The sequence below is a fragment of the Pseudorca crassidens genome, chromosome 7 (assembly GCF_039906515.1).
Source record: "Pseudorca crassidens isolate mPseCra1 chromosome 7, mPseCra1.hap1, whole genome shotgun sequence".
Taxonomy (NCBI): Eukaryota; Metazoa; Chordata; class Mammalia; order Artiodactyla; family Delphinidae; genus Pseudorca; species Pseudorca crassidens.
Window position 1 is genome coordinate 68,707,724 of NC_090302.1, and position 21,193 is coordinate 68,728,916.

General features: G+C 41.2%; 1 protein-coding gene across 4 annotated transcripts in view; it reads right to left on the bottom strand.

The window, feature by feature from the left end:
- Nucleotides 1-19,379, bottom strand: part of SLC24A2 (solute carrier family 24 member 2) — a 246,140-nt gene extending 226,761 nt beyond the window's left edge. Inside the window, exons 1-2 of one of the 4 annotated variants that reach the window (XM_067744485.1) lie at nucleotides 19,084-19,379; nucleotides 16,127-17,214 (exon numbers count right to left, since the gene is read on the bottom strand). In XM_067744485.1, the coding sequence (XP_067600586.1) occupies nucleotides 16,127-17,059 (933 nt within the window). In that variant the 5' untranslated portion in view covers nucleotides 17,060-17,214; nucleotides 19,084-19,379. The remainder of the gene's footprint in view (nucleotides 1-16,126; nucleotides 17,215-19,083) is intronic. The other 3 variants (XM_067744487.1, XM_067744484.1, XM_067744486.1) reach the window with 3 other exon arrangements.
- Between the last annotated feature and the right edge of the window lie 1,814 nt (nucleotides 19,380-21,193).

Below are 21,193 nucleotides of genomic sequence, written 5' to 3' on the forward strand. Positions count from 1 at the left end.
TACGATCAAAGTAAACAGACTCTTATAAAGAGTCTAAGAAATTGTACGATTAAGTGCCTGAACTTTGAACACTGATCTTCTAGCATCTATTTGGCTGCTCAAAAGTCGTCTGGACTTTGGATCTTGGTTCTGTTCTGGACATCTGGATATTGGACTTCCAGATAAATGAAAGTTTATGGGATTGCAATTATATGCAAATACAGATTGCCAGAAAGTGCTTTATTAATCTCTCAAGCTGACTACATGAACATTTTTTCAGGATATTCACATTCGAGCAATCCTTTATATAAAGATAATTTACTTGAACCCCACACTAAAAATGTGCTTGAAACCACTCTAATCCTATTTTCTAATATTCTCACTCAGCCTTTGCCACTGTCTCTTCGTGTCTGTGGTTTCATTTGAATGTGAGCTCAGATATCTTCTCATTAGCTACCACACTATCCTATGAGACAAGGGAAAAAAGCCATCTGCTCCCATTTCTTGATGTAGAAAGTTGGGGACAGATAAACACATATAACTCATAAAATGTCAGCATTTAATAAGGGAGTAGGAACATTAAAATATTTAAATTGGTGTATAGAAACTAAAATTTAACAATAAGTTAAAGAGTGAGTCAGAAAGAGTCTCGGACAAGCATTTTTTTTATTCCTGGACTGGTTAGGTTAAGGTTAAAAAAGAGAGAAGGGGAGTTCACAGCACATCACAAAATACTTAATATTATTTTTTTCAGGTGGCTTTTTTTTGGAGCACAGGCTCCGGACGCGCAGGCTCAGCGGCCATGGCTCACGGGCCCAGCCGCTCTGCGGCATGTGGGATCTTCCCAGACCGGAGCACGAACCCGTGTCCCCTGCATTGCTGGCGGACTCTCAACCACTGCACCACCAGGGAAGCCCGGACTTTAAGAATTTTAATAAGAAGCCCCACGCTGATCATATCCAATACAAGTTATTCAACTACAGGTTCATCCTGTGATCCACATTTGCAAGAACTTGAACGGAAATGGTCATATAAGACTCTAAGTAGTTTTACTAAAAACAAATAACCAAAAGCATGTACTGGGGCTGCTGAGAGACAGGAAGCAGTGCTCAGGAGAGGTGCTTGGCGGAGGCTGCGATCCAAGGTGATGATATGCTGAAGGTCACTGGCTATACCACTCATTTGGGGCTGGTCTCCCAGAGCCACGCGGTGAAATGAGAGAGTTGGATTAATTTTTAGCGTGGTTGATGATTAGGCACCAGTGAAGCATGTGGTGATACTTCCCAGGGCATTTAAATGCTTCCTCCTAAAGCATAACACTATCTTATCCAGTTCTATTTATTTTTCTTAAGTGTCTGTGACTTGCAGAGCATTAAGACGCCAAAACATATGTTTCCGAAGCCTGTTCTCATTTCTCACCTTCACTTAGACTTTCAAGGTCAGAGCTGTTTGTGGCTATCCACTTAATTGGACTTAAAATAAAAGGCAGCAGGAAACAGCAGATTTGTAATGGCCCTTCAAAGTAAGCACCAAACGAGCAGCCTGGCACATCTGAACCTATTTAAATAAATCAGCCTCTTGTTCAGGGCCCCCAAACTCCATCCACCCTGCCACTAGTCCCTGTGCAGCTGTAGCAAGCTAGCAGCAAGAGAGAGGATGTTTCCTGAACCCCTTGGAAAACCACTGGAGCTTTGAACCAATTGTGCATTTTTGTACACAGCAGGATCGCATGGCTAAGTTCTCTTTAACCGCGGAGTGTGCTCATTAATTAGGTTTGTGCAATTACTGTTCATGCCAGGCAATGACAGAGTAGATCATTACTAGTATTGTTATTATGTACTGTATGTAGCTCCATATACTTACAAACCTTTGTTCAAAATGGATGCAAACGTTCCTAGGACCTGGAGTGGGAGAGGTTATATGTTTGGGGACAGAGTGGGTAGATGGGCAGGATTGGCCCACAGCCAAGATGTATAAAGCTAAGTGCCAAGGTTCAAACAGCAACATGGGCGAAGTTCACATCTGGGAAAGAAGGACTGTGATCCAACTGCTTTCTTGACAACGCTTCTGGATAATACGTAGGGAAAGGGATTTGACGACAAGAAACTCTCTTAGATAATACAGAGAAGAATCAGGAGTAGGTTAAAAAGGGTGATGTAGCAACCAGACAACAAACATCCTGGGTCCAATGTTCAAGTAGATGCACGTTCCCAGGTTCTCTATAATCAATAAGTCCTGAACCTCAAACAACCCCTAGATCTTCCTCCAGTCCTTAGCTTCAAGGGCATCAAGCTTTCCAAGACCAACTCAAGGAAACAGGCAGCTTTCGGGTTGATCCAAAGGTTCCAAATCACTCTAGGTATAAGTAGATGCCTAGAGAACAACAGGGAACAGCTTGGAGACCCAGTCCCAGCTGAGGAGCTGCCCCATCTATGGAGCATATTCCTTATTCCACAGAATAGAAGATATTTGCAAATCATATATACGTTCTTGCCCCCAGAATATATAAAGAACTCTTAAATTCAACAGTAAGGCAAATAACCCAATTTTTAAGTGGGCAAAGGATTTGAACAGACATATCTTCAAAGAAGATATACAAGTAGCCAATAAGCTCATGAAAAAGATGTTCAACATCATCATCCTTCAAGAAAATGCAAATCAAAATCACAATGAGATACTACGCCACGTCCACTAGGGTGGCTATAATCAAAAAGACATATACCAGCAAATGCTGGCAAAGATGTAGAGAAATTGGAAGCTTCATACCTTGCTGGTAGGAATGCAAAATAGTACAGACACTTTGGAAAACAGCTTGGCAGTTCCTTAAAATGTTAAACATATGGTGAGCATATGACCCAGCAATTCTACTCCTAAGTGTATACCAAAGAGAACTGAAAACATATATCCACACAAAAACTTGTAAGCAAATGTTCATAGCAGCGTTACTTATAATGGCCAAAAAGTGGAAGTAACCCAAATGTCCATTAACTGATGAATGGATAAATAAAATATAGTATATCCATACAATGGAATATTTGGCCATAAAAAGGCAACAACACGGATGAACTTTGAAAACATTATGCTAACTGAAAGAAGCCAGACACAAAAGGCCACATATTGTATGATTCCCATTGATCTGAAATGTCCACAATAGGCAAATATATAGCAACAGAAAGAAGATTGGTGGCTACCAGGGATGGGGACAGAAAGAGGGATGAGGAGTGATTATTAATAGATACAGGTTTCTTTTTGGTGGTGATGAACATGTTCTAAATATAGTGGTGATGATTTTACAACTCTGAATATACGAAAAACCAGTGAATTCCACATTGAGGATGAATTCTATGATAAGTGAATTATATCTCAAAAAAACTTATAAAAAGTCAATAGGGGACTTCCCTGATAGCGCAGTGGTTAAGAATCCGCCTGCCAATGCAGGGGACATGGGTTCGAGCCCTGGTCTGGGAAGATCCCACATGCCACGGAGTAACTAAGCCCGTGCGCCACAACTACTGAGCCCGTGCACCTAGAGCCCGTGCTCTGCAACAAGAGAAGCCACCGCAATGAGAAGCCCACGCACCACAACGAAGAGTAGCCCCCGCTCACCACAACTAGAGAAAGGCCACGCACAGCAATGAAGACCCAACACAGCCAAAAATAAATTTAAAAAAAAAACAGAAAATCTTAAAAAAAAAAGTCAATAGAGAGAAACACTACATAATGCTACACGGTAAGGAGAGCTACTTCAAGGCCACAGCTGGAGTGATCTGGCCTTTAGAATTGACGGCCCTTACCTGCCCTGACAGCCACACTTCCAACCTGAGGAGACTGGAGAATGTCTAATGAATTCTGTTTCTCAAGTCAGATATTTGTTGTTTGCTCCTTGACTTTAATACATAAGCAACTCTGTTTTATGAATGATTCAGGCCCAGACTTTTGATCGTGAACACTCATCAGCACCATTATCAATTTCCGAAGGGTATTCAGTGCCCTTTTCCCTTCTACCCTAGATACCAAGCGAGACACCAAATACTGCAGGTGGGATTGGTTAGTTCCTGAGTCAAAGGGAGTGATTTGATCCAAGGCAGAAAACACAGATGCTGGCAAACCAACATAAGGCCCAGCCACGACTGGATGGAGATGTGACAAGCTAAGATTGAACACTGATGATGTATACAAGAAAAGAGTAAATACATTTACAGGACAGTGACAGGGGACCTCAAGAGAACTTCGTGTTGAGCAAGGTTCAGTTTCCAAACAGGGAAACTACTTCTCTCCTAAACCCTCTGCAAGAACAGAAGGAAAGGAGGTTCAAGTCCAAACACTAAGGATTTGACTATTAGCTAGGGATCAGTTGGGGAATTGCTCCTTCATCTGGCTGTTTGGGAGGCAGAGAGAAGAGGGCCTAGGGAGTGAGGCAAGGTCCTGAAATGACAGGAGGGCAGGCTAACAGCATATGGGAGGGACTCAGAGGAAAAGAGACCAGGAATAGAATATATGTGCGTGAGTGGGACCGTATTCTGCTAATCACTTTTCCTGTGTGATTGCATCGAAATTCACAGCCTTTCTCGGAGGGAAGGGCTATTATTTTTTCTTAATCTATGGATAGGCAAACATAAGCCCAGAGAGGTTCGGTAACTTGCCCAAGATCACACAGCAAGGAGGGTCACACTCTATCTCAGTCTTAAATAATAATTCTATTGTGTTAACTCTTAAACATCATCCTCCCTCTCAGGAAATAAAGTCACAGGTTCCTAGAACACATGCACCAATACTCAGTGCCTACCGCATGCCTAAAATAATAGAAGTGGCTCAACATCTTTTTCATTGCTATCAGGTGACACGGAAAAATAAAACTGACTTAGTCTACAAGTGGTTAGGGCAACAGATGACAGTTTAAGTGGGAGGAATGGGGCTGTTGAAGGGGAAACCTCTATTTCTACTTGCAACCTCCTTGCCCAGCTCAATGTCCATCAAGCAGTAAAAGAGAAAGTACAGAGCACCAGCAACTTTGACCCTTTCTAAGAACGTCCTATGGACAGGTGAAGAAGCCTGCATTACCCCTTCAAAGGAACTAATCTCCTTTCATTGGTCTTCTTAACTGGAAAAGTACTCTGAAGGTGGTAAGTTCAGGGCTTCATTACCTGACCACCTCTTCTGTTGGTCAGTCCATAATTAGGGACATATATTTGTTTCTTTCCCATTAACAGAGAGGCACAGAATTATCAGAGCTGGTGGGGACCCTGGAGATAAACTAGCCCCTTCATTTTCAGAGGAGACACTTGGGGCAAAGTACCTGGACTAGGGTTAGACTGCCAGTGTGTGGGCTGAAAGGGACTCCATCTCTCCAGGCTTGGTTCCTGCCAGTGCAGGATTCTGAGTGCATCCTTTAAAGCTGTAAACATGGCATTAATATAGTCTGGTGCCCAGACCCTTTCCAAACCCATCAGCTTTTACCAGGACAAGAACCGTGTCTGCATCATTTGGTTTACAAATCCAATCCTTCATAAAAAGGTAACCAACCTAATTGAAATGCAGCGTCAGCCTTCTTGGCAAGGTTCTGCTTCTTTCTGACTCCATAGCTCCCTGTTTCATCCACATTTCTTTCCCACCCGATGACAAGCTCATTGGGAACCAAGGATGAGTCGAGGCTCAGGGAGCACATCATGCTTTGATCTGCACCTTCCTTACCCTGCAATCAGTCTCTGTCAGAGCCAGAGGGCGTAAGAAGCAAAGCCACCACCAGCTTAAAGGGCACCTTTGTGGAATTAAGAAAAGGCACCCTTTCCCCTGGGCAGACACAGTCCCACACCAAAGCACACAGCTTGTCCAGTAGAGTGATGTCTGGATTTCCGTCCCTATTTGCCCCCTTGGTCAGACAAATGCCCTTGTGCAGTACATTAGCATAGCCTTGAAGGACAGCCCCACTAAGAGGAAGAAGGAAGAAAAAGGAATTTCTAAAAATACTATTTTTTAAAACTTAGGTCACAATCCATTGGTGGGTCATGAAATTATTTTAGGGTTGAAACTAGCATTTTTAACAGAGTAGAAAATGCTATATATATATATATATATATATATATATATGCCTCACACTTAGATTTTATTTTTATATGTATATGTAAACATATACATATGTATGTATATGTGCATGGGTATGTGTATATACTGAATTGAGATGTAAAATATATTTTTTAGTGGGGGTCATGGTAAAAAATATTTAAAAGTCACTGACTTAACACAGCCTAATATGAAATGTGCATCTAATTTGGAGGTTTGCTTTGTCTTTATTCCCAACTGTCCAGTAGGAAGCAACAAGAAAACTAGAATGCATTTAGGAGTCAGACAGACCCAAGTTCAAATGTGGTTTACCACTAAATTTGGACCTTAGGCAATCATTTATGTTTTCTGGTCCTCAGGTTCCTGATCTGCCAGTGGAGATGGTACCTGTTTCAGAACGTTGATGTGGTAAAGATCGGGTATTAAGCACGCGTCCAGTTTTCAGATCTCTCTCTTCTCTCGACTTTGGAGAGACCAGCAGAGACCAGTGATCCAGGGACACACATGCAGCTGCCACTGAGGGTTTCCACTGCCAGAAGCCACAAAGCTGAGGAGGTGTAGAGTCCTGCAGTAAACTTTAAATGATTTTCTCCTGTGCAAGTTGTTCTCCTGTCTGTATGGAAGAACTGCCTCCCAAAGCATGCTTAAACAAAAATTACTGTTTAGCCAAGTCAAGTAAATCATTTAAGCGAAAATACTACAGGTAAGCCAGGTTAGGAAAAGAGTTTGGTGTTGTGGTTATGGTGAGAATCTGGTCTTCTGTTTTAGGTAAATGTGTTAGATTTTAGTTTGGCATGGTTAGAGTATTCCACATAGTAAGGATGAGAGCCTCTGAGGACAGAAATGACAAGCTAAAGTAATCTTTTAGGTCATGTGGGTCAAATCTCCCATTTTCCAGATTTGGAGATAGGGTCCTAGGACGTACAGGATCCACCAAAGTCACGTGGTTGGGGGGCACACCCCGTCCCTTGGGAACATCATTTCTTGACTCCTGGGTCACAAGGCCTCCTTCTTTAGAATAATTCATCCTTTAAAACAAAAATTGCAACAACTTCCTGCCTTGATTTAGGTGTGGAAATGTGGGGAAGTATGAGAGCTAAAGTTAGGTTTAGCATATGTTTGTAAGAGATTTTTGAGTCATCACAGCAAACTTTAAAAATGACACAAAAGACACATAGGAAATTGGCAATCTATAAATGAAAATTTGAATTCTCAAGAAACATATTTTCAACCTCCCAATTAATCAACGAAATGCAAATTAAAACAATGTAATGTTGTTTCACCTATGAAATTGGAAAACATTAAAAATGCTAATAGTCCACACTACCAAGGATGTAGCAACCTAGCAGAAACTTTAAAAAGCTCATAAACTTTGTTCCAGAATTTCTGCTTCTCCAAAATCAAAAATTCATGTGTAAGGCTGCTGGCTGTAGCATTTTTTATAGTAGTGAAATATAATATGAAAATAACTTTCTACTTTATGATAATGCTAAACAGTGAATAACCGTTGTGAAAAACAGTTAATGATCTGAGGAAATGCTCATAATAAACCAAGTTAAAAAGTTAAAATGGGGCTTCCCTGGTGGCGCAGTGGTTGAGAGTCCACCTGCCGATGCAGGGGACACGGGTTCGTGCCCCGGTTCAGGAAGGTCCCACATGCCGCGGAGCGGCTGGGCCCGTGAGACATGGCCGCTGAGCCTGCGCGTCCGGAGCCTGTGCTCCGCAACGGGAGAGGCCACAGCAGTGAGAGCCCTGTGTACCGCAAAAAAAAAAAAAAAAAAAAAAAAAAAAAGTTAAAATGGTATATATTCAATGTAAGTTTAAAGTTGTGCATATCCAATATCATTCAAACTTATTTAGATATATAGGTACATATGTGCATATGTGTGTGTGTGTGTGTGAGTGAAAGTCTGGAAGAATAAATGCAAAAATGTTCATAGTTATTTCTGGATGGTGCGATGGAGAGATTATAGGCTATTTAAATTTTTTTGTATTTTGATGTGTTTTTATAATCCTGTACAATGAATATATTACTTTAAGTATCTGGTAAAAATATTATTTAAAAGGCAAATCTACAATTTAAACTTTCTGTTAGAATTGCCTTTTACATTTGATTTGACTCAAAATTTGCCATTGGTAGGATCTGTTGATAAGGAGTTTTATTACAACGTCAGGCTATATTAAACATTCTGAAAGTATACAATTAAAACACGTATTATCATCCCTTGTTATATGCATTATCATTTGACAAATCCAAAGTCTAAAACACAATTTTTGGCAGTATGATGATTAAACATTCAGAGAAACCATTTTCACTATATACACCTCAAATTACTGGATACTATATTCTTTGATATATTTTTAAATTACCCAACTATATTAGTGAGGAAGCAGGGATTTCTTAGAACCTAGAACACCAACTAAGCACAAATCCAGAGGGGTCTGTGTTGCTTTGCTTCTGAGGTATTTGCCATTCCCCAGTGGTCAGAAACTAGGATTGTAGAAGCTACAAACATGAGGCCTGATAGGGAGGAGGTACTTCAGGGGCCTCCACTCCCAATAAGCTAGAAACCCTGAAGGGTGGACACTCTTAGTGGGTGAATAAGGAAAAACAAATCTGCCTACTGAAGGGAAATAGTAGAATGTGCCTATTTTGGCCTTAGTTTTGAGTGGTACTGAAAAAAAGAGCAAGAAAAAAGAGTCTCCCTTAAGAATTTCTAAGCACAGCCTCACTCCTGGCTTTGGAGTCTGAATTCACACTACATGGGTAGAAAAAAGTCAGACATTTAGGTTAGAATGGTTCCAGGTTGGTTGGGCTCCCGGGAACTTGAGAGAAGAGCAAACAAGTCCTCTCTGTTGGGATACACTTAGAACCGAGGCCTCAGTGACTCCCTACAGGTCAAGTTCCAAGAAATATGAGTTCAAAGTTTTAAAAGAGGGCTTCTCTGGTGGCGCAGTGGTTGAGAGCCCGCCTGCCAATGCAGGGGACACGGGTTCGTGCACCGGTCCGGGAAGATTCCACATGCCACGGAGCGGCTGGGCCCGTGAGCCATGGTCACTGAGCCTGCGCATCCGGAGCCTGTGCTCTGGAACGAGAGAGGCCACAACAGTGAGAGGCCCGCGTACAGCAAAAAAAAAAAAAAAGTTTTAAAAGAAATCACTAAATACATAAGAAAGCAACCCCACATGAAACATAAAACAACACAACTAGATCTGCAAGGACACTAACACTAGAAATACCAATTATGAATTATAAATATACTTAATATGTTTAGAAAAATAAAAGAAGGCATTAAATAATAGAAGAAGAAGAAACAGTGAAAATCAACCTGATAGTGGTGAAAAGGAGCCACAAAACCTAGAAATGAAAAATATAATAATTACAATTAGAAACTAAACAGATGAGCACCAGAGCAGATTAGACAAAATTGAAGAGAAAATTAGAAAGTAGAAAGCAGATATAAAGAAATGATCAGCAAGAAGAACACAGAAAAAGATGAGTAGTTAAAAGACATGAAGAACAGGTTGAGATGGTATAACATATATCCAATCAGAATTCTAGAAGATTATGCGAAGAATGAGGTAGAGGCCAAATTGGTGGAAGGCACTAATCCTCAAATTCAAGAAGTCTAATGAATCACAAATAGGGGATAATTAAGTGAGAAAATCACACCTGTCATGGCATCAGGAAAATGCCGAATACCAAAAACAAAGAGAAAACCTTATAAAGTAGTCAAAGAGAAGAGACCAACTTCTTACAAAGGAGCAACATTCACACCAGCAGCAGTCTTTTAAATGGCAAAAGTGGAAGTCGGAGACAGTAGAATTATTATTTCAAAGTGGAATGAGAAAATAACTTTCTACCCACCAAAGCTATCCTTCAAGAACAAAAGTAAAATAGATCTGTAAGCAAATAAAAATCAGGAGCAGATACTATTAACAGATTCTTGCTAAAGGAACTTATAAAGAATGTTAGTACAAGAAAAAGTCATAGAGAAAAGGTCTGATATGAGAAAAGAAATGAAGAGAAAAACTGGTAAAAATGTGGATACTTCTAAAAACATTGATGGCATAATGTCTAATTTGTAGGATTTAAAAAGTGAAGATTATACCTCAATAAAGCTGTTATAAAACATCAAGGTAGAACTTAAATTGTAGACTTCAAATCATTTACATTGGGGGAAAGGAGACTTAGTTAAAACGCTCTAAGGCCCTTAAGATGTTTAGCATGAGTGTAAAGATATTAGCTTTACACTCTGTTGAGTTAAATATATGCATTAAAATTTTTAGGGTAAACAGTGAAAGACTAGAAATAAGATGTATAAACTCCAAACTACTAATGGGAAAAGCAGATTTAGAAAAAAATCAATCCAAAACAAGAGCAAAAAAAAGTTATAAAAAATAGAAAGTTTAAAATAGCATGATAGAAAAGAATCCAAATGTAATAGTAATCACAATCAATGTAAATAAACTAAACTTTCCAGCTAAAAGATAATGATTGTCAAACTGAATTAAACAAAATGCTGCTATATTCTGTTTACTAGAGACTTAACCTAAAACAAAAGGAGGTTGAAAATAGAAGAATGAAGAAACTAAACCAGTCAAATCCACACAGATGTTCTTGACTCATCTTTGAGCAACTTAACCATCTCATTCCTTGTTAAAGTTAAAATACAAATTATCTGGTTCTAGGAAAAAAAAGGGGGAGAAGGGAGGCGAAAAGGAGAGAGGAAGAAAGGAGACAGGAAGGGAAGTGGTGATAAGTCCTCACTCTCAACATTGCCAGGATTCACAAAGTTTAGGTCATCTCTTGCTGGAGGAACCAGAGTAGCTAGGGAAACAGCCATGGGCAATCTGCCCTCTGTGTATTAAAATCCACTGGGCTTTCTGAGTCTGTCAAAGTGCCTCCTTCACCCTTTGAATCATATGCAGTAACTGAAGGGTTTGCTTTTAACGTAAGTAGAGGGAAGCAAAACAAGGAAAATAGCACCATGCTGTATCCCTAGATCAACAAGCAGACTGTGATACTGTGATTTATAAGAAATATATATATTTGGTCATTCAGATGACGAAAATATATTTCTCATATATATTTGGTCTTGGTTCACAGTTCCGGGCTCGAGGCTCTCAAAACCCCTGGAATTTCCGAAGTGTGGAGAGTGATAAAGGTGTCGTTTTTTTATGTTAATAAGACAACTTTAGGAAAGCACCTAAGGATGGGGGCTGGTTGCCAATGGAGCCAACTGTGTGATTGAAGGGTGGGACTGAGGAGAGAGGGGCTGGAGGTCAAATCAATCGCCAGTGGCCAATGATTTAATCAACCACACCCACGTAATGAAGCCTCCATAAAACCCCCCAAAATGGCAGAGTTCAGAGTTGGTGAACACCTGGAGGTGCTGGGAGAGTGGTGCCTGGAGAGGGCACAGAAGCTCCATGCCTTTCCCCGTGCCTCACCCTAGACATCTCTTCCAGCCAGCTGCTCCTGAGCTATATCCTTTTATAAGAAACCAGCGATCTAGTGAGTGAAATGTTTCTCTTAGTTTTGAGAGATCCTCTGGCAAATTCATTGAACCCGAGGAGGGGGTCACTGGAACCTCTAACTTACAGCCAGTAGGTCAGAATTACAGGTAACAACCTGGACTTGTGACCTGCATGGGGAGTGGGGGCAGTCTTGTAGGACTGAACCCTTAACTTGTGGAAAACTGATGTTCTCTCTGGGTGGACAGTGTCAGAATTGAGTTAAATTCTTGGACACCCTGCTGGTGTCTGAAAATTTCTTGGTGTTGGGAGGGAAGCACCCCCTACCCGACCCCTACACGTTTGAATTGGGTCCAGGAACTCAAAAGAATGCTACAATCACAGGCATCTAGTCAGTTAAGAATTTTAGTGCCTATATTTTCTTTCTTTTGAGGACAGAGAGTTTCCAAGTCTATCAAGTAATACTCACTATAAGGATGATCTCACTGAAATCTGTACATTAATTTTACTAATTTACATACTAGGTATGGAGGGGAAACAAAGGTTGAATTTATAACATATTCTTTGCCTTAAGAAGGCTTGGGACTATACATTTGTATTTATATAATTGTTTATGGTTTAGCATCTTACCAGAAATACTTCACTTTATGAAGTTTATAATATTGTTTCAATTTCGATTTTCCCATGATCATTAATAACAATTTGCATTGCAAACACTCTGCTGGCAAGCAACTTTTCAGGAACACACAAAATGAATAAAGCAAGGCACACCTGAATTACTAAGTAGCCTGCCTTCAACTATCCAGCTTTAAGCATCTTTATTTAGACCATTCCCTTCATTTGAACTGGGCTGACATGCTGTCAGATTACAGTGCCAAGTCTAAGAAGAAGTTAAATACCATGGACAGCTGCTTTCTAGGCCAATGACAGCCTAGCACCATAGCAGATCAGGGGACCTCAGCAGGCAGGCCAGGCACACTGCAAAACATGCCAGATGCCCTGAAACTCCATTGCTTCACATCTGCAGGATTCAAATTAATTCCCAACCAGCTCTGGAGAGGTTTTTGGAAGATAGTCCCAATCATTTATAAATAAAAATACCCTTAAAACAAAAATCTCTGCTTAGCATAGATATTTCTAAACCACAGTTTACGAAATAAACTTTCAGGACAACAAAGGCATTTGAAGGTTTCCTTGGAGTTTATAATAATGTCTTCCCTGCATACGTTCACTGTATATGAAATTAGGCTTAAAAATATTATAATATGACAAATACCACATGCCCCTAAGGGAGACAACAGCCTGCTTAACTCAGTGATTCACTGGCATGAACTACAATCTTCAAGGAATATTTTGAAATTCTCAAATTTGAAATAATTTATCCTGATTCACTTTTCATGTAAGAACAAAAGATGAAAGGAAAGGAACTAACACTTAGTGAACAACCCACATTTGCCAAGGACTATGTTAGCTGCTTAACATTCATTTCTTCATTTAGTAATTTTCCCAACTTTATGAAGCAGGTATTATTATTTTCATTTTCCTAATTAGGAAAATGAGGCTCAGTGAGTTTATGTGACTTCTCTGAGGTCACAAGTCTTATTATACACCTGGGCTAACACCCTTTTTCCCTGAATCAAAGCCCAGGATCTCCTTACCATGTCATGACACTACACGACATTTTTTTAAACAATAATATTATCACTAAAAGATGCAATAAAAATATCAAATTAAAAAACCAAACACCAGGTGGAACAGTTAAATAAAATGGGAAACTATTACTTTAAATATGAGAAAAATGTTTGTATTTTCTAATTTTTCATGCTCCACGGTTGCCCCATCATCAATAATGAAACCAAATTAAGATTTTCAACTGGTCCAGGAAGCAAGCAGTTTCAAAGATATTTCACTGTCTACAGCCCAGTAGAACTGATGAGTTTTTAGTAAGAATCATTGATGACTTGTATAAAAATATCTAAAATGTTTCCTCCACTTTCCCATACTCCCCTCTTCCATAATTGTGCAATTAAGACAATGAGGTAGCTTTGCCTAAAAATATGCTTAGTATTTTGCTTCCTAAACTCTTGTACAGTACATTACTCTCTGTGAAGACTCCATTGAGGGCTGTCTTTGGCTTGGGGTCTTTTTCTGAGTGTTCTGATGATGTTAGAAGCACTGACTTAGGTAGGAAAGGTGGAGTATACAGCCAGAAATCGACTTTGCAGATCAGAGAACAAGACAGCCAAGCTCAAAGACTCATCCCTCCTTGAGACACCTTATGTTCAGTGCTTAGAGAGCAAAATCTCCATAAGATTCTGAAGTCAGACATCTGATAAAGACCAACTGCTGAAAAAATTTTTTCCCAACAATTATTCAAAAGTGAAATTGGCAAGGTAAAATTTCCTAAAGGAAATCACACATCATTATGTACTGTTCCACCTAAAAATATCTGTGTTCCAGCATACCGAACAAGACTTAGCTATGTTAAAAAATTCTGGTCCCATGATAATTTATAGTTCAATCTAGTTACTGAATGACAAAATAAATAATAATGATTAAGTGGAATAAACTAAAGCTATTTGGTGCTCAAAGGAAAATAATAAAATGAACATATTTTGGAGGTAAATCAGAAACAGGAGATATAGTCATGAATATAATTTGCTTTCTTTTTCAATTAGGTAAATCCAGAATTCCAAAATTTTTAAAATGCACAATATTAAGCATAGCAAAAATTATGGATATGAGTAACAACTTTAAGGAATGCCAGCCTAAGTTATTGACTTTTAAATTACCATTAAAATGACATGACAGTCACCTAATATAGTAGGTAAAAATCCTGCAAGAGCTGATTTAATGAGTGACATAATTTATTAAAAACCTTCTGTAAACCATATTTAAAAGGTTATTACTAAATGCACAAAACCACCTCCTTCCTCCCTATCAGAAGACAAAATCCCCCTGCAATCTTCAATACACCATTGGACTGCTCTGCAAATTCCTTTTTCATACACGTTGCCAACATAACCTTTAGCCGAGTCTGTGCCTAAGTTAATAAAGTTCCACTGCGGCATACCAAAACGAAAAAGTACTGAGTTCTCAAAAAGACTTTTTAGCTTTGATGGGCCCAGGATATTTATAAGACACCAAATCATTCCCTTGCCTCTAAAAAACAGGCCTTTCCCTTAGCAACTGTTTAGCATTCTAATTGGAATACACACGTAGACGACTAATGCAAACCACTCAAACTTGTAGCCAGTCTTGAGGAGATGGCTTGAGGGATCATCCTTTGGGCTACAAAATTAGATCAGGGACTGGGCTCCAGTGATGACCCTGTCTTACGCCCTCAAGGATACAGACTCACTATCACATCTGAATGCTTATTTGCCACGATTTTTTTTTTTTACTACAGTTTCTAACAACCAACCATACACTGAGTGATACGTTAGAAAAAATACAGTATAGAACATTTCTTTTTTGCATGGAATAAATAGAAATATTACTAGTGGTTTTTTTGTCTGTGCTTTGCTTCTATTTCACGGCTGCTACAAAAATGATGGATGGTCATCAAACTTGAACATAAAGGAATTATGCTAAATTAATATCATTTTTTCCTTCATTCTGGACAAAACATCTCACCCTCCACTCAACATCCGTTTTTTGCATACATGAGAATTTCCCCAGATGCAAGTATGAAAAGTCTGCATATGTATTTTGTTTTACTGTTTAAAATCACATTCCGAGACGACATTCCAATGTTAGGATATAGATCAGAATAGCATTACTCTACTTAACAGAAAATTTTATTGATGTGGCACATGGATTATTTTTAATAATTAATCTATATTTTTGCAGATCGATTTCTTCTAAGCTCTTTACCAACTTGCTTGCTACTTAAGTGGTAGGATGGCCACTAAAATGTCATTAAAACTCCCTCAAATCCTACCATAAAAAATATTTTGGGTCATGTTTATCATGGCGTGCAAAATGGGCCCTCGAGCTACAGAGGCAGGCAGCATGGCTTGCCACTGACTCTTTCACATATCCCGATCGGTGCCTGGTCGAGTGGTCTGAAGCACTATTGTGTGCATCAAGAAGAATGGCCAGGACCCATTCTAACGACCAGTCCTGCTAGGCCCTAGGCTGCTGACTTAAAGATCCAGTTCTGCTGACACAAACAAACTTTCTTCGCTAAGCACCTTTAAAGAGATGGTTCTTGATAACTGTCACACGTTCATTTAAATCGAAAAAGCCCTGCAACTTGCAAGGCACACACACACACTTTCCCATGAAAATAAAACGGCTCACAAAAATAAGAAAATAAGCGACAAATAACTGCTGAGCCTGCTCTGAGAAGCTTATGTAACCTATATTTATAAATGTTTTACTCTGAGGCAAGTAGCTTGAGAACTTAGTAGACATTCCCCAGAATACCCCCCAAATTATTTTTCCCACTGTCATGTTGGTCTGGCTGTCAAAGAAATGCATAAAGCACCCTGCTATTCATTACAGCCCCAAACACCGTCCCATTTAAAAAGTGGCAGATCTAAAAAACATAAGAGTTCAGAGCTATGGTCAAGAAGACATTAAATAAACAACCACCACCACCAACCTTTGCTTGGGCCTCTGGTGCTGTCACCTTGACGACTTTGTTGCGGTTTATCATTTGCTTCACCCATCTTTCTACTTGGACGTTGAATTTCATGAAAACCACATAGCCAAAGTAAGCTGTTAAGAGAAGCAAGCTTTCCCACCACATGATAAAGTTATCCAGGAAAAATATGATCAGCATGATCAAGTCAATGATGTAGAAGGACACATCCCGAAAGAGTGGCCACCATGTCAGGTTTAAGATTTCTCTGGAAAACAGAGCACACATGCCAATGACAAAGAGGATGTTGAACACCGCTGAGCCCACGATTGTGCCAATGCCAACATTGCTGTGAGCGATAAATACCCCTATGAGAGACGTGAAAAGTTCTGGGGCTGAGCCCCCGGCAGCCATAAAGGTGGCTCCAGCCACATCATCAGAGATGCCCAGTTTTTCAGTGATGACAGTCAAAGAGGGAACAAAGAACTCATCGCAGACAATGGCTAAGGCTATGAACATGTAGATCATTCCAATGACATGGAGAATGATGGCACCTTGTCTCCGCTGCTCGAGGGAAAAGATGTCTCTTGGGTAGTCTCCTTGGGCATGATCTGTACCATTCTCAGATTTGCCTTCCTGAGAAACAGGTGGCTGTGGCGTATAATCTCGAATCTTGTCATTTAAATCTAAGAGAGTTCTTTGACGGTAATCGTGTGCTACCCTGGGGCCACTTGCACCACTGGCCTCTCCTGTGCTCGGTGTCTCTGTCTCAGAAAAGGCACTGATTGAAAACGGAACAGTGCTAATGGCTACCAGGCCCATGAAAAGGCCTAAGATTCGAATCAACTTCAGTTTTTTTCTGACATTATAATGTCTCCTGCAGCCAGACGGTGACTTAACTGAACACCATTTCTCAAGGAAAGAGATGGTGGTGGTGCTTTGGTGCAGATCCATCCTGGGTCTTCTGGTGGATGTGGTGGTCTTCGAATTGTACACTCAACCAGATGGTTCTTTCATACTTTTCCTCACTTTACAGTTAACAGTGCTTCTGGGGTGCTTCCACAATCAGGGATTCTTAGGCTTCACATGAAATATTTTCAACATTTATGCTTAAATAAAAATAAAAACAAGGATATGTGAATCGTAAAATCATGTCTTTTTTACAAAACAACTTGGCAGATATGAAAAAATCCTATCCTATAGCCATGTGACCTTGGATTAAGTTCCTTAATTTTTCTGTGCCTCAGTTTCCCCATTTCAAAAATTAGGACAATTACAGCACCTACCACCACGTGCTGCTTTGAGGATGAGTTAAAAATACATGAAGCATTACGAGTAGGACGTGACACATACTAGGCACTTATGACAGTGTATGTACAAAGGCAAACATTTTGGTAAATCCAATGTTAGACATAGACTATGTATTTGTGTCTGTTAAATACAAAAATTTTATAGATGTAGATGGAAATCTTTATTTATCCCACCTTAATTCATGTAACAAATAACCTCCCAGGGCTAAAAAAGGTATCACTTCCTTTAGAATTATCTACGTATTTGACAACCAAAACCACTGTCTTTTCTTTTGGTCCAATTATATAATTCCAGTTGCAGGCACACTTTTCTGATTAATCTATCACTTGGCAAGGGCTGAGTGTTGGAGGAGACAGCACTCTTTTCCTGCACACATAAAGATCTCAGGATCCTATTTTTCATGGAAAGCCCCTCCTATAGCAAATGCAGAAAAGTAGCCCTTTAAAAATTTAAGTTTACAAAAGAATGTTCTGATGACATGAACAAACTGTCTTCCCTAAATATCTAGACACTGTATTCAGCTAAAGCTTATTTTAAAAAACAACCTTTAGTCGTATTTAAAATAGACAACTTAGTAAATCAAACAACTTCTAACAAGTAGGCTGCTTCAAGACATCAAATGTGTATTTCATAAACAATATGCAAGCTGCAGTGATACCTCTGTCCACAAAATCTGCCAAAAATAGCCCTGACACTGACTCTCTAGTAGGTAAGATACCCAAGCAGTTTTCATTCTCTGTCTCCACAGAGAAGGGTAAAATACCCACACATGACAGCTGATATTCCGAAGGTTCCCCTTTTTAATTTTCTTTAAAAAACAGTTTTGTTTGGGGGTTTTGGTTTTTTCTTGTATCAACGATTTCATTTTAGAGGCATTCGCTGAGATCATCTCAGGTGTAAAATAAGCTAATTAAACACACGCCAGTGACACACTGAGATTAGCTGGAACTCAGGTTTGCAGAGGGAGCCCAAATCAAACCAGGCTGAGATGCTATTACTCCTGAGATAAACCTAACCCAGCACAGAGATTCTCAGCTGGCCTGACAGATGTCTATGCTTAGCGTGAACGATTAAGCAACTCACTGCGCTCGGGATTGTCACAAAGCTCGGCCGGGGCAAACGTCAGGGACAGACTCAACTCCCAGGGTGCGCTATCGGCTCCAGCCTGAGCCGGGCTCGACCTGCAAAACCCACCGCTCCGCCGGCGAAGTGCACCCCCAGCCGCGCCCCAACTTTGCCGTGTGTGGTCCCAAACTTTCCCTGGTGGGTTCATAGGAAAATAAAACTGAAGGACAGACGCCCCACTAGCGAGCCAGAGGCTGGGATGCAGTTTGAGGAGGGGCTTGGCCGGCATCTTCCCGAATCGTTGGTGAGTAGGTGGGGAAGGGGAGCGCCCCTCTTTGCGCCTTCCCCGACTGCAGGCCCTGCCCAGCGCCCCCTACCCCGAGCCGGAAGCAGGGGCGGTTGGGGTGGGAGAAGTCGGGGCTCGGAAACCCCGCCCGGGAGCGCAGAGAGTTGGCTAACTCCTTTCGGGGCCTGGGGCACCACGTCCACCGCGGAGCTACCTGTGAGCCTGCAGCGGGATGCGCGCAACCGGGATACGGGGACAACGACCACTGCGGCCACCATGCCTGGCGGCTGGCCGGAGCTCGACCGCCCGCACTTACCGGGATCCGCCAGGAGAACGCGCACACGGCGGGGGCCCGAGCGCGGCCCGCCGCTCCGGTCCTCCGCTTTCTTCGGCCCTCCGCCTCCTCGCTCCGAGGCCCGGGCTGCGGCTCGCACTCGCCGCCGCTCTCGCCGTCCGGGGCTGGGCTGGGGAGGAGACTGAGCCGCCGCGAGCCCCGCGCGCCGCCTCTGGTGCTGCCGGGCCCCCTCCGGCCCCTCCCTCTCGCCTCCGCGCGGGGAGCGTGGCCGCAGGACGCTCTGCTCCCGCGCTCTCTGCTCCACGCCTCCTGGGCGCAGAGGCGACGCCGGCAGCCGTCCCTTCGCAGATTTCTCTGCAGTGAGGACGGGGGTCAGGATTTGCAGGCGAGCAAGGACGGAGAGGAGAAATCGTACAGGACGGTGACGCGCCTGATTACCAAAGCCTGAAAGTGTTGCCAACTTTAGGGTCATCTCTGCTGGGCCCCTCCTCTCCAATTATCTGCAAAAAGTGACAGCAGTCACACATTTAGGAGGCCATGTAATGTGTAATGGCAACAAGGACGATCAGTGAAAAGGCAAGAAGGGCTGCAGGGTTGTATGTTCAGGCCCAGGGTTTCTGAGGTCTCTGGTTTGGCTGGCTGGGACACTGAAGGATCTTTAGTCTTGCAGTCGGACCTTTAATTTCATGGGTGATGAAACTGAGACCCCAGACATTGTCCTTTTGAGTCATAGACAGCGTTCGTATGCTGGCCTCTGGACTCCAAGCCCAGTGAAAGCAAGATCCCCCCACCACAATAAGTTGAGCCAGGCTTGTTGGGGACTGGAGGCAAGAATCTGGGCCAAAGAGTGGGCGAAGGTAAGGCAGACGGCTTACTGCGGGAAGCCACTTTTACCCGGCCCTGCGATCACCACCAAAACTGCCAAGAGGTACCCACAAGGAGAAACCTTTCATCAAACGTTTTCTGCTCTCTTTACCCTCCACTCTCCTCTTGTTTTCCACTTAGAGAGGGTTTCTTCATGCTTTCCTGGGTCTAGGAGGAATGTTGGTCATATCTGGAAAACTCACTACCTTTGACTTTGGGTAAAACTCTATACTCAGACCTCTACATTTCCTCTTGATAAGTCAAGAGCAGCCTGGAGAAATCAGAAATCTCTTTTTCTCCCACCAAAGCCAGGCATTTAAGACTATTGTCTTGCTAAGGATTTAAGGTCCTATTATGGAAGTCATAGTGTGAACTTTAAAAATATTTTTTATTTTGGAAGATTCCAGACGTTTACAAATATAATAGTATAATAAACCTCCAATGGGGCCATCACCCAGCTTGAACAACTATCAACTCACGGTCAATCATATTTCATCCAAGTCCCCTTTCTCTGTGCCATCATTTTAAAGCAAATCCCAGACATTCTATCATTTTATTTATAAATATTTACAGAAATAAAGGAAGCTATCAACCATTTCTTGTGTCAGGAAGACTAAGAAATCAATTCAAATAGGCTCCCACTAGACAAGGATAGACCAATCTGAGCACCAAAAATTGATAACAATTGCAATTGTTTCAAACGTATCAAATATGGTTACATCTATAAGTTCATAATGATTCTAAAGTAACTCGACTGGTCGCTGTTGATGGGTAAGAAGGAATGAACTCATTTTGAAATTGTTTTAGAAAAAAGAAAACAATCATGCATTTAATCTGCCTTTTCCATACAAACTGGACTTCAGGGTAACCAATTAGCCTTTACTTCTCCCCTGCCCTTGTCTTTGCTTTCCTCGTCTAATAATCCTAATCTTCCCTGATACAGTGATGCATCTGGCTAAGAAGATCTTGTATACAAAGTTCTGCTTAAAAGAAAACAATTATATATATTTTTAAAAATCACACCCTTCCTACTAGGATCTTTACAAATGTTATCCAGCTGACTCCCCCCAGAGCCCACAGATGACCCTGAATCTCCACTTGGTGGGAAGGGGAATGAGGCCCGGATGCAGGTTGTATTGGCTGGGGTTTGTACTTGGCTGCGTATAACAGAAACTCATCCTTAGTGATTTAACCAAATAAGAGTTTATTTTTTGCATGCGAAAAGAAGTCTGATTTAAATCTTGATTTCTAATATACTGTCAAAAAC